The sequence below is a fragment of the Myotis yumanensis genome, unplaced genomic scaffold (assembly GCF_028538775.1).
Source record: "Myotis yumanensis isolate MYYU_CA2020_CCGP unplaced genomic scaffold, mMyoYum1.0.hap1 SCAF_12, whole genome shotgun sequence".
Classification (NCBI taxonomy): Eukaryota; Metazoa; Chordata; class Mammalia; order Chiroptera; family Vespertilionidae; genus Myotis; species Myotis yumanensis.
In genome coordinates this window covers 14,635,121-14,649,206 of record NW_027223763.1, presented here as the reverse complement: position 1 = coordinate 14,649,206, position 14,086 = coordinate 14,635,121, and the positions used below count along the sequence as shown (strand labels likewise).

At 44.4% G+C, this 14,086-nt stretch overlaps 1 protein-coding gene across 2 annotated transcripts in view; it reads left to right on the top strand.

The window, feature by feature from the left end:
• Window positions 1–3,298: 3,298 nt before the first annotated feature.
• CDK5RAP2 (CDK5 regulatory subunit associated protein 2) overlaps window positions 3,299–14,086 on the top strand; it is a 157,729-nt gene continuing 146,941 nt past the window's right edge. For both annotated transcript variants that reach the window (XM_070430795.1, XM_070430794.1), the window contains exons 1-2: window positions 3,299–3,519; window positions 11,131–11,198. In XM_070430795.1, coding sequence (XP_070286896.1) covers window positions 3,464–3,519; window positions 11,131–11,198 — 124 coding nt within the window. In that variant the 5' untranslated portion in view covers window positions 3,299–3,463. The remainder of the gene's footprint in view (window positions 3,520–11,130; window positions 11,199–14,086) is intronic.

The window sequence follows — 14,086 nt, the reverse complement described above, 5'->3', positions numbered from 1 at the left end:
CTATCAAATAGCTGGCAAGAACTTTTATGAAATGTCAGTGCCATGAAACAAGCAGACAGAGGAACTGTCACAGATTAGAGAACAGTAAGGAGACATGACAACTAAATGCAGTGTGGAATCCTCAGCCAGACAAAGGGCACTAATGGGAAACTGATGAACTTTAAATAAAGTCTGTAGTAATCATATTATATCAGTGAATTTCTTAGTTTTGACAATTGTGGAATGGTTATGTAAGGTGTCAATATTTTAGGAAGCTAGGTGAAGGCAATACAAGAAACTTTTTGCAACTTTTTTTCCTAAGTATGAAGTTATTTCTAAATGAAAAGCTAAAAAAGAGAGAAAGGGAAAAGGTGGCCTTTGGCAAATCTCTCCTCTCTCTGAGCCTTAGTTTCCTCATCTGTAGAGCAGGGCAATAATTCCAATCTACTTCACAGCAGCATGAGGATAAAATGAAACAATGCAAAGTAGCAATGTGCATGTATTTATCCTATAAAAAGGTATTCTTGCTGTTAGTAATGGCAGCTCATGTGTCTTGATGAGATGCTTGAGCTGCTAAAACTTTAGGAGGGTTGTACCCTAATGAGAAACATCTGGCTGCAAGCTACTTCCTCACAGCCATTCGATATGACCTTGCCCAAGGAAATAATAATGCCAGCTTTGTGGCTGGGTGGCTGTTGTCAAGGAGATGGCGCCAGATAGCCCAGACAGCTGGTGGTAATGACGTCACCTCTAGGCTTGGCAGAAAGAAAAGCTGTGGGGAGACAGAGACAGGGCAAAGGGCGTTATCCCTGACCATGAAAACAGGAAAAACAACTTCCCAAATAGCCTATCCTTTGTACGACTGATTCTATTTTCAGTTTCCAGGTTCACCAAAGGGTTTAGCATACAATCCAGGAACATGGTCATTTTTTTGAATGGGGCAATGGATTAATCATAAGGACAACGCCTCACAGGCTCGTATTTCCTTATTGTTCCCAAAGTATCCAATTAGATAATGCAAGTGTGTGAGCGCAGCACTGTCTGCCCTGTTTTACACATGGAAAAATCAAGGAGAGGCAAAGGGAAGGTACTCCAGGTCACAGGACGTCAGAGGACTCTCCAGAGTCAGAATTCTGGTACCCAGACTTCCAGTCTGCAATCAGACTGTCCACACTAAGGTTTCCCTCATGGCCACCTTGAAGCAGTTGCCCAAGGAGTCTGCTGAACACATCCCTGAAATGTCTCACCTCTGAACCCTAAATTCTAAAGTGGAGAAAAAGGAACAAACAGGGAAGACAGGCTGCCTGAAACAATGAGGACATTGACATTTAGAGAGACCTGAGAAAGTCATCTTTACCTCTTTCAGCCTCAGTCTTCTCCTGTGTAAGTGAAGTGGGGTTAATAGTAGACCTCCTCCAGGGGTTGTGGCGAGAGTTCAATGAGGCGGTGCATGCGATGTGCCTGTCAAAGGTGGCAGGAAAGAGATGTTCAGAACGTGTAAGTCCTCTTCCTTCTTTCCTTTCTCAAGAGCTTTCATCTGCTGGATAGAAAGTTAGTTCCTTCATTTGAGAAATGATGGTTGTTTAACTCAGCCTCCCTCGCCAGAACAGAGTTGGTTGTGCATTAGTCGCTTTGAAAAACACACAAAGAAATGGCCTCCAGAGCTGTGAGGTCCTGAGACATCTATCCAGCCCCATCCTCTTATTTTACAGCTGTAGAAACTGAGGCCCAGAGAAGAGGAGTGGACGGCCAAAGGTCACAGGGAGTCCGTGGCAGAACCAGCTTCCCTGCTTTTGGACACACTCGTCTCATTGCTTGGACTTAGCACTGTCAGGAACTGTTGGTTCCACCGCGTCAAGCACTGCTCCTTTCCTGGAGACGATGCTTCCTGCCCACTCTGTCCTTCAGGATGTCATTTTATTGCTGATTCGGAGGAGGTTGAAGATCTGGGAAGGGAAGAGGAACAGGCACAGGACGATGTGCTTTATAGATTTCATGAAGAAACACACACACACAGAGAGAGAGAGAGAGAGAGAGAGAGAGAGAGAATAGGAATATGTAGGACGCTGACTGAACTATTATAGGTATCTTAGGTCATCTTCACATCCTTGCAGGATAGGTTTTGGCTTCATTTTCCAGATGGATTGAATCATTCAATGTATATTTTTAAACACCTGCTGGGTGGAGGCACTGTGATAGGTGTTGGGGATAAAGCAGGAAACAATTCAGAATATAGTCTCTGCCCTCATGGAGCTGCCAGTCTAGTGCAAGAGGACAACATTGAAAAACAAACAACCCCCCTACCCCGAAATCTATCCTTGCAAAATGTAGTAAGAGCCCCAGAGGAAAAGCAGAGTGGCTAAGAATTCAAGAAAGGGCTTGATTTAGGTGAGAGGATTAGAGAAGGCCTCCTTTGGAAAGGAACACTTAAAGTGAAGAATGAGGAAACTGAGGCCGAGGGTTCACTTACCAATATACACGATAACAGGGAAAGTCACCGTCAACCCGTCTTTCCACGTTATTTTCATCCAGGACCCTCCTGTCAGCCTGCAGAGGTAGGTATGAACCTCGAGACGGGAGATGAAGGTGGGGTTCACTGGCCACGCTCTGCCCCGTCACCCAGGCGTCCAGGGAGGCCCTGTGCCTTAGAGGAGGCAGCGAGGTTATGCAGAGCCCTGATGCAGGGCCGGGCCGGCCTGGCTCCATCCACAGGTTATTGTGCAGGACTCGGGGCAAGTGGCTTTGTCTCCCGGGGCCTCAGTTTACAGATCTCAAGTGCGTTTGAGACCTAAAGATAATGGTCACTAGGAGAGACTGGAGAGGAAGTGTTGCTGACCACTGGGCTCATAGGAACGAGCTTGCCTGAAAACAAATGTGCAAATTACTACTTGAGTTGGGATTCCACAGGTAGGATTTTTCTAAAGGGAGGCGGCACCGGATTGTCTGATGAGTTGCAATTGAAGGCGGAAAAAAGGAACTTGGAAGAACAGACTGTGAGGTTCGTGGTCATTATTCTAGAAAAGCACAGAGGCGGTTATGAACTCTGAAGGCCCGTGAGTGGCCTGATGCCCGGCTCCCGCTTAAATTAACGGACCGAGGCCGACCTTCGCCCTCAACAAAGATGGCGCCTTCCCGGGCCTCGGCCAGGCTGCCCTCATCAAATATGGTCACCACAGGCCCTCTTTCCTTAGCTTTGCTGGCCCAAGTGCGGGCGTCCTGCCCTTAGTTAAGATGGCGCCCGCCCGCGCTTCCCTGCCCGGCTTCACGGCGCGCGCCGCGTTGGTCCCGCCTCGTTTCCGTAGGAAGAGGCGCCGGGAAAGATGGCGGCGGCTGCGGTTTGAATTCCAGCGGCGCCGCCGGAGTCCGAACAAGAGCTGGATTGGAGGGGGCGGGGACCTGGAGAGCCGGGCGGGTCGCGACCGCAGGAGAAATCAGGGGCGCGGCCGCCACGGACACCAATGCCATCACCTGCTCTGTGTCGGTGATGGACTCGGTGTTGGAAGAGGACGTCACCCTCCCCGGGACGCTCAGCGGCTGCAGGTGCGGCCCGGGTTTGAGGGATTCGCGCTAACGGGGTCGGGTGCCCGCTGAGGGGGTTCGCTCTTGAGGGTGTTTCTGGACCGGGTCAGGTGTGGGGTGCGTTCCTGGGAGGGGGTCTCTTTGGGGACCCTCCCGTCCATACTGAGTGCGGGGTCCAGGGGGTCTCGACCGGCTCCACATTCGCCCTTGGTATTGCGGGCGGATCTTGGAAGCGGGTGTGCGGGGCAGGAGAGAGGGACCTCTCGGAGTGCGCGTCCGTGGGAGCTGCTGGGGGGCAGGACTGTGAGCATTCTGGTTTGGGGGTTCGCTTTCATCATGGGGACTTCTCTTATGGGGCCACCAAGACTGAGGCAATGGAGTGCAGTGGTTAAGCACCTTGGCTGGAGCTGAGCAGAACTGGGTCCAAATCCAGGTCCTGGGGGTGGGGGCGGAGGCGGGCTAGGAGGGGTCATGGGGGAAAAGGGGGGGCATATGCAATACTTTCAACAATAAAGATTAAAAAACATCCAGGTCCTTTTAGCTGGGTGACCTTGGTAGGGTGGCTTAGCCTACTTTCCCATCTGTGAAATGGTAACATCAGTGCCTAAAAAATGATTGAGCTGCCATCATCATCATCATCAACATCAACATCAATATCAATAATGGTTGAGAGTGGCCTCCCAATGGACCTGTTCCAAGAGGCAGTTGGACGCCACATTGCTGGTGGGGCCAGTATCTCCTCCCATGGGAGGGCCTGAGAGAGCCTAGCGCTGCTCTAGGGCCGGGCCCTTTGGGTCCCTGGTTGGAGGGCGCTGGAAGGATGCCGAGGGCCTGACTGAGACAATGACTGTCTATCCAGGTCTGCTAGGGACAGGCTGCTACTTTTAGTCAACAGACCCTAATAGAAAGGGTGACTATATTATTTGTTGTACAAACCTGGGCTCTTTGAAGAGGGAAATGGGCACAATTAATATTTATGCCTGGACAGCAGGCGTAATCAAGTCCTATCTTGGACAGAACTTGACAAATAGTTTCTTTGCTTATTGAGAATCTACTATGCATAAGCCAGAGCCAGGCCCTTTGCAGCTCCTGCTTAATTGGATCCATTGGTAGTCCATCATGTCTCTTTGTCTTCATCTTACTACCACAGCCCCAATATATTGTGGTATGACCTCTCACCCGGATTGTCCTGTTTTCCCTGGCCCCTCTAATATTAATTCAGTATTCCCATATATTATCATTCTGACTTGTAGCAGGTATCAGCATTTCATTCCTTTTTATGGCTGAATAATATTCCATTGTATGCATGTAGCATATTTTGTGTACTCATTCATTGGTTTGTGACATTGGGTTGTTTCTGCTTTTTTTTTGGCTATTATAGATAATATTGTTATGAACATTTATTTATATACAAGTTTTTATATGGACATATGTTTTCATTTCTTTCTAGGTATATACCTGGAAGTGAAATTGCTGGGTCATATGGTAACATTATATTTAACATTTTGAGGAACTGTCCAACTCTTTTCCAAAGTGGCTGATGTCTTCCAGGTCATCTGGTAACTTCGGGACAAGGCAGTGTATGAGGGTCCTTATTTCTTCATAGCCTCATCAACACTTGCTATTGTCTGTCTCTTTTATTGTAGCCATCCATGGAGGTATGACATGTTATCACATTTTGGTATTGATTTGCATTTTCCTAATGACAGTGATGTTCAGCATTTTTTCCTGTGCTTATTAGCCATTTGTACATTTTCAGATCCTTTGCCCATTCAAAAATATGAATATGTTTTGGTCCAGCAGTTCCGCTTCTTGTTATCTATGCACAAGAAATCCTCATGCATGTGCACAAGGAGTCCTGTATGCATTGTAAAAGGAAAAACTTAGAAACAAATTGAATTACCATCAGGGGATTGTGTAAATACAGATCCTTTCAAAAGTGTCTTTCAGACTGTGATCCATGACAGCTCATGAAACTCAATTTAGTTGGTTGCAATCAGAATTTTATAAAATGGAATAGAACAGAATAGAAAACATTACAAGAATTAAGGGTAATATGTTTTGGAAAAAGTGTTGTAGAATGCTTTGCGGGAGTTAAAAACATTGAGGGATATCTATTTGTACTTCCATGAAAATATCTTTAGGGCACATTAAGTGAAGAAAAGATGCTGCAGAATAAGATATAAAATTTGATTGTATTTATTTATTTTTAAACCACAAAATAAAACTATGTCTCTATGTAAATGCATAGATTAAGATCTGGAAGAATACATGTCTTGTGGCAGCATTGTTACCTCTTAGGAGGGGACTGAGATGGGAGTGAGTAGTAGTTGAAGAGAACTTTAGGCTTATCTGTACTTTTGTATTTATATATTTCCTCTCTAAGGATAAATAACATAGAATGACAAATGAATTGTTGAAGGGCAAACGAAAGCGCACTTGTAATTGTTTTCTGAAAGTGATGTCCAGTCCCATCCTTGGCACTCATAACACTTTACCAATGAAATGCCTAGGCCTTGTTGGGTCTGTGTGGTGAGTGGACAATTGTTGCTGCCATATACCGACACAGACAGAGATCACTCTACAAAGTGGCTGTAGAGTAAGATAGGAGGATGAGATGGTGAAGCTCAGGGGAGTGTCCATTCATTCACTCAACAAATAGTTGACAAACAGCAGTCCTGATGGCTCTGCACTGATGGAGTGAGCACTGAAAGTCCTCTGCCTCTGTTCATTCAGACCTCAGCACAGACCCCTGGGGAAGGTGTTAGGGGTGTAGAGGTTAAGAGCTTGGAGTTTGAAATCTGGGTAGCTTGGCCTTTCCAACACTGAGTAAATGTTACTAACTTTTCTGGGCCTCTGTTTCCTCATTTTAAAAAATGGCAACATTTAAAAACTACCACCTACCACAAAAGGGCTGTGATGAGCCTTAAATGGGAGGCTCATCACATGTGGTGCCTACTAGTGTGGGTGCCCTACAGGGTATGATTATGCTGGATTTTGCTGGATTTTGTCTCCGCTTTGTGATTTTAAGCAAATAAGTTCCTTCCCCTTTCTGGGCCTTAGTCTCCCCCATCTGTACCATGATACAATCATATCTAAGCTCTCTTTTTTTTGCTTGCATAAAAAAGCCCCGCCCCTCCCTTTTTTTCTTCTGGGGCTCCATGAAGCCCCAGCCTTACTTCTTAGGCTAAAAATGAGTTATCCGAATGGGAAGAGGGAGCTACTTAGAACAGGAGGGGCAGCTGGAACTGACTGGAGTGTGCAGATGACAGACTCATAGCATTTAAAAGTGGTCAGGTGGTTGGAGTGTTGTCCCATACACTAAAAGGTTTCGGGTTTGATTCCTGGTCAGGGCACATACCCAGGTGCGGGTTTGATCTCGGTTGGAGTGGGCACTGGAAGCAGCTGATTGATGTTTCTCACATTGATGTTACTCTCTCTCTACCCCAACTCCTTTTCTAAAATAACAAAACAAACAAACAAACAAACAGAAAGAACATATCCTTGGAAAATGATTATTTTTTTAAAAAAAGGGTAGGTAAAGCCCAAGTGGAAAGTTGGCAAGAACCAGACAGGAATTTCTGGGTTACATAGTGGTTTCTTCTAAGAGTTGGGATGTCACATGTCATTTTTCAGACTTTAGTATTTGCCTATTGGAAACTTGTCTAAACTAAATTCTTTGGCTTTGTCAACCATGATTGATCTTGGCTTGAGTAATTGATGGGCCAGTTTAGTCAGTGGGAGTCATTCAATGGCTGTGGTGGGGAGAACCCCAGATTGGGAATGTAGAGACTAGACCAGCTGTGGGCAAACTATGGCCCGCGGGCCGGATCCGGCCCGTTTGAAATGAATAAAACTAAAAAAAAAAAAGACCGTACCCTTTTATGTAATGATGTTTACTTTGAATTTATATTAGTTCACACAAACACTCCATCCATGCTTTTGTTTCGGCCCTCCGGTCCAGTTTAAGAACCCATTGTGGCCCTCGAGTCAAAAAGTTTTCCCACCCCTGGACTAGACTGTAGGATGAGCTTAACCAGTAACTAGTGGGCCATTGGGCCACCATCTGTGAAAGGTGCTGATTGAACTTGATTTTAACTTTTAAGAAAATTCAGTTTAGAAAATGGAGTTTGTCCTTCTAGTGATGCTTATTAGAGGAAATTGAGAATTATAGAAAATTAAAGGAGGCAAGTATCTCTCATTTCCACAAATGATTATTTTAAATATTTCCCTTGTCTTGTTATATATTTATAGCCCACCTAATTTCCAAGAAGGATTAGTGGTGACTTTAGTATATATGTATTTTTTTTAAATAACTGAGGACATATTCTAAAGATTTTTTTCAATTGTCTTTAATTTTTTTAAAAATTCTTTATTGATTAAAGTATTACATATATCTCCTTTTTCCCCCATTGACCTCTCCTCGGCCACTCCCACCCCCCAGCACATTCCCTCACCCCCTAGTGTCTGTGTCCATTGGTTATGCTTATATGCACGCATACAAGTCCTTTGGTTGATCTCTTACCGCCTCCCCCTACTACCCTGCCTTCCCTCTGAAGTTTGATGGTCTGTTTGATGCTTCTCTGTTTCTGGACCTATTTTTGTTCATCAGTTTATGTTGTTTATGATATTCCATAAATGAGTGAGATCATGTGATATTTATCTTTCTCCGACTGGCTTATTTCATTTAGCATAATGCTCTCCAGTTCCATCCATGCTGTTGCAAATGGTAATAGTTCTTTCTTTTTTACAGCAGCATAGTATTCCACTGTGTAGATGTACCACAGTTTTTTAATCCACTATCTGCTGATGGGCACTTAGGCTGTTTCCAAATCTTAGCTACAGTAAATTGTGCTGCTATGAACTTAAGGGTGCATATATCCTTTTTGATTGGTGTTTCTGATTTCTTGGGATATATTCCTAGAAGTGGGATAACTGGGTCAAATGGGAGTTCAATTTTTAATTTTTTGAGGAAATGCCATACTGTTTTCCACAGTGGCTGCACTAGTCTGCATTCCCACCAGCAGTGCATGAGGGTCCCTTTTTCTCCACATCCTCTCCAGCACTTGTCATTTGTTGATTTCTTGATGATAGCCATTCTGACAGGTGTGAGATGGTACCTCATTGTCATTTTGATTTGCATCTCTTGGATGATTAGTGACTTTGAGCATATTTTCGTATGTCTCTTGGCCTTCTGTATTACACAGCCCCAATATATTATGGTATAACCTACACTCCCCTTTCAAAAAGTGTCTAGTTAGGTTCTTTGCCCATTTTTTTATTGAATTGTTTTATCTTCCTTTTGTTAAATTGTATGAGTTCCCTGTAAATTTTGGAGATTAAACCCTTATCGGTGATTGTGCCGTGTCCATCACTGGCAGGTTTGGTGAGTCTGAGAAGAGGCAGTGAAGGATTAAAGAAGACAGACAAGAGAATACAGCTGGGTCTCGGACACTGCTTCTCTGATGGAGAGACAGTGCTGCTGCCAGTCTTTATTTTATAGTCAGAGCACACAAAGCAAAACAAGAGAAGTGGTCAACATGTTTACAATGTTCTTGTGAGTTTCACCTTGTTTTGGCAGCACTTGCTGCACCTCCCACAACCCATTAGCTACCTAGGAAGGAACTAGGGAGGACTGTAAGGTCAAGCTTAATTATGCTCGGAGAGCTTGCCCTCCAAGCTGGGACTTGTTTGTGGCCCTGCCACAGGTCAGTCCGAGGCTTAACCCTATAGCTGCTCCCTGCAGGTGATAACATTGGCAAATATGTTCTCCCATGCAGTGGGCTTTCTTGTTGTTTTGCTGATGGTTTCTTTTGCTGTGCAGAAGCTTTTTATTTTGATGTAGTCCCATTTGTTTATTTTCTCCTTAGTCTCCATTGCCCTAAGAGCTGTATCTGTAAAGATATTGTTACCACATATGTCTGATATTTTGCTGCCTGTGGAGTCTTCTAAGATTTTTATGGTTTCCCATCTTACGTTTAAGTCCTTTATCCATTTTGAGTTTATTTTTGTGTATATTGTAAGTTGGTGGTCTAGTTTCATTTTTTTTGCATGTATCTGACCAATTTTCCGAACACCATTTATTGAAGAGACTGTCTTGACTCCCTTGTATGCTCTTGCCTCCTTTGTCAAATATTAATTGAGCATAATGGCTTGGGTCGATTTCTGGGTTCTCTGTTCTGTTCCATTGGTCTGTATGTCTGTTCTTGTGCCAGTACCAGGCTGTTTTGAGAATAGTGGCTTTGTAATATAGCTTGAAATTTGTATTGAGATCCCTCCTAATTTGTTCTTCTTTCTCAGGATTGCTGCGGCTATTTGGGGTCTTTTTTTATTCCATATGAATTTTTGGAGAGTTTGTCTAGGTCTGTGAAATATGCCGTTGGTATTTGAATCTATAGATTTTTTCAGTTGTCGTTATAGCAGACACATTTTGTGTAAATCATTCTCTTGATGTTGAATTTTATGGCACCCATTTTTTTTTTTTTGCTTGGCGCTCTTCTTGGAGGCGTATGCCAGCTTTAAGTTGGGTGATCAGGCAGAATTGTCTTTGGAACAGAATGGATTCTGATTTAGAGATCTGGAAAGAACAATCTGCCAAGAAGCCAAGCTGGGCTTCCATCAAGTCCTAGGTTACAGCGTGGGGCAGGGATGCGTCATTGTGGACTGGACACAAAAGGCTTGGATTCTGGACTTGGATCTGTACTTAACTACCATGCCACCCTGGATAGGCCACTGAGTTATCTGGATCTTAGCGCCTTCCTTTGAAAAATACATGGACCCTCAGGGAACTGGGTAGCTCCCATGTCAGTAAATTATGAAGCACAGTATGTTTCTAGGTGACAGTGGTATTTTGCTTCCGTTTGTGGGGTGCCTCCAATATGAAGATACCTTGCTGGGCACTGTGTCTTGTTTAATAGTCAGCTACTCTCTGAAATGGCTGCTGTTTTCCTTTCACAGATGAAAGAAGCAAAGCTTCGAGGGGCATTTGGCAGAGCTTAGAATAGAATCCAGGGTAATAGCCTTTGTGTTAAACCACTCCTCCTATTATGGCTTAGTTTTCTGACAATGTCTCCAGGTCTTCACTGAGCCTATTTTTATAATTCACCTAGTAAAACTTCTTGGATCAGTGAATTTTGTATTTTTGTACGATGTTCTTAAAGCATCTGAATTGGTGCCTGATTCTTGGAAGCTTAATTTTTGGTTGTGATAGGTATATTAATAATAGTAATGACAAAAACAACAGATGCCACTTACTGAGTGTTTACTGTGTGCTGTGTGTTCATAGACGTTCACTCATTTAATCTTTACAGCTAGAGGGTGGTATTCCCATGTAACAGATTGAGTGAGACTCGGAAACTTAACTCGCTTATATTTGATTCAGTGCCTCTGCCCCTGCTGCATATATGGCATACAGAATACTTGTATGAGTGAATGAATGAATGAATGACCAACCAACCTTACTGAAGGTCACTCAGCTATTGAGTTCTTAACCTCTGCACTGCATGCCTCCCAGGTGGCTCAGCTGTGTGTCCCTCCGTGGCCATGGCCTGGTGATTGTCATGTGCAGACTGTCTTAACGGTCTCCCTGTGTTCAAACACTAACTCATCTCTTGTGCACATGTTTTATCTTAGTGGCCTTGTCCCAAAGTTACCAGATGACCTGGAAGGTATCAGCCCCATTGCTGGTTTGGGAAATGGAGGTAAGTACACAAAACTGGGCATTCTCTTGAGTAAGAACGAGGGATGTAGTCACCAGACCATGAGGGCCTTGAGGCCTTGAGCCTGGGGTTGGGCTCTGATGTCTCTGGGCCCAGAGCCTACTCTGGCCTGGCTAGGTGCTCAGAGTAGGTGCTCAGTATTTTATATATGTATTGATTCGTTATTCACCTCCTTTCATAAACATGGGACTAGAAGAATTGATGTCCTTTAGGCCGTATTTCATGAGTTTTTTTTTTTTTTTAATCCTCACCCGAGGACATGTTTTTCATTGATTCTAGAGAGAGAGGAAGGAAGAGGAAGAGAGAGAAACATTGATCGGTTGCCTCATGCACATGCCCTGACTGGGGATCGAACCCACAACTTGGATATGTGCCCTGACCGGGAATTGAATCCTTGACCCTATGGTGCATGGGACGGCGCTCTAACCATGGAGCACACCGGCCAGGGCGAGTTTTCCTTTTTGCTACCACGCTTGTAGGGATTCAGTCTGTGTTTGCTAAACTGAATGACTGTGTGGAGGCTGGATATTGAATTGGTGACTAGTCAGACAAGGAAGGTCTGTTGGTCCCACTGCTGAGTGGCTGGAGGCTGAAGAGAGCTCCTATCTGAGCTTCCCTGTGCCAAAGCCTTCCTGGCAGGCTGCTGGGTCCCATCTGCCAGCGGAGGCCCAGCATTCCTACCCGGGCCTGCCCTTTGGAGACAAATAGCTGGTTAGACCACAGGAGACGGTGCCGAGTAAATACGCAGTCTATTGTGGTGGAGCCCATTATGAGGAGACTTTCCGCTTTGCAGTGTGGATTTTGCTAAGCATTCTTCATAATTTTTGTTTCTGAAAAAATTCAAGCTATCATAAGTATCTGTGGGAAGTGCTAATAATTTGACTTGCTGAAATATCTCAGGGAGATATTTTGATTTGCATTTTATTCTCTTCTCCAAAGTGATGAGATATGTGCAAAAGGGAGAAGTTTTTAGAGCAGGTCATATAAATGTCACAGGGTTTATTTCTGGAGAATACTTTAGCTTATAGGCCACCCTTAGGTTTTCCTTCAAAATATGTCAACTTTTAACACAAATCCAATAATTCTGGCTTCTGCTTTCCCTGCCCACAGGTAGTTAGAAGCAGAAAATTGGTAGGCCTGCTCCCTAATGCAGCCCATGTGTACGTCTGCTTCATGTCAGGCTCTGGGCTAAGCACTGGCATTCAGCCTTGAACAGGTTACAGTCAAGCCGAGAAGACAGACAATTAAATAAAGAATAGTTATGATAAATCATATGACAGATGTAACGAGCAGAGAAGTATAAGGTGCTGTGAGAGAGGTAAGAGGGAATTTACCCTGGAACTGGAGGAGTTGGGTCAGGCAAGAGTTTCCCAAGAAACTGATATTGGAGCAAAGACTTGAAGAATGAATGGCTCAGACACCATGCCCACTCACACCTCTGGGCCTTTGCACGGGACGCTGCTTTTCCTTTTGCTCCCTCATCTGCCGGCTGCCTTTTAAGACTGAGCTTGAAGCTCATTGCCTTCCCTGGCTCTCCGCAGGCTGACTTAGGTGTGCTTTCCTTTCTGAAACGTACATGTTTAATTTTGTCATTGATTCGTGTCGGCTGCTTTAAAAATACCCAGAATTAGATAACTTCTGCCACCCTGGTCTAAGCCACTGTGATCTCTGGCTTAGACTGAGCCCGTATTCTCCTAACTGGTCTTGTTCCTCAGCTCCTTTCAGTCTGTTCTCAGTGAGGCAGCCAGAGGGAGCCTGTGGAAGCCAGAGTCCCATCGTGTTACTCCTCTGTTGACTCTCGGAGTCCTGAGAAGAGCCTACAAGGCCATCCACAGCCTGTCCCCCAGGACTTCACTCACCTCCTTTCTGCCCCTCTTAGTCCATTGGCATCACGGCTGGTCCTCAGACCCACTAGACATGCTCCCCTCTCAGACTTCTCTCTTTGCCCTTCCCTCACGTCTGCCCAGTGAGACCTTCCCTAATTTAACCACCTTACTTAAAATTGCAACCCTTACCCCACCCTTGGTATTTCTCATCCTTATCCACTTTATTTTTCTCCACAGTATTTATCACATTTTAACATACTGTGTAATTGCCCTATTATTTTTTTGTCTATCTCTTCTTTCCAGAATATCAGCTCCATTTATTTGTTCGTTTCCTAATATAGCCACATCTAGAACGAGGCCTAGCAGAACAGAGGCCTGCCATGCATATTTGTTGGAAGAATGCTTTCATTCTCAACACCCATCTACTCAGCAGCTGAAAAGTGCCACGCCCTTTGTGCAGCATAATAGTTTGTGTCCATCTCTGTCTTGCTCACTAGATTGGAGATCTCTCGGGCCCAGCAACAGTGTCTCCTTCACTGTTGTTTCCCCAGCACCTAGTATGGTGCTTGGCACAGAGTAGGGGTGTAATAAATGTTTGGTGAATTAAAGAAGCTGTGGAAAAATTTGGGTATTGGCAGTCTTTAATCATTCCAAAGCAGGGCTTGGCAGTTTCCAACCCATAGCCTGCTTTTGAAAATAAGCTTTATTGGAACAGCTTCTTTATTGCTTTATGAATTGTCTGTGGCTCTTTTTGTGCTGCAACAGAAGAGTTAGTAATGTAACTGTCTTATATTTGTAAAATAGTTTAGGCTTCATATATGACCTACAAAGCCTAAAATATTTGTTGTCTGCTGTCTTAAACATTTTGCTGACCCCTGCTCTCAAGTTAGTTGGATATGCTTTGTTTTAGTTGCTGACATGTGAGATATCATCCTGGTCAGCAGAATAATTTTATGACAGTCAGTAAGGAAGTACATATCAGGACGTTGCTGCTTTGCCACATGCCCAGTGCATTTTCTGGTTCATCCTCTGACACACACATTG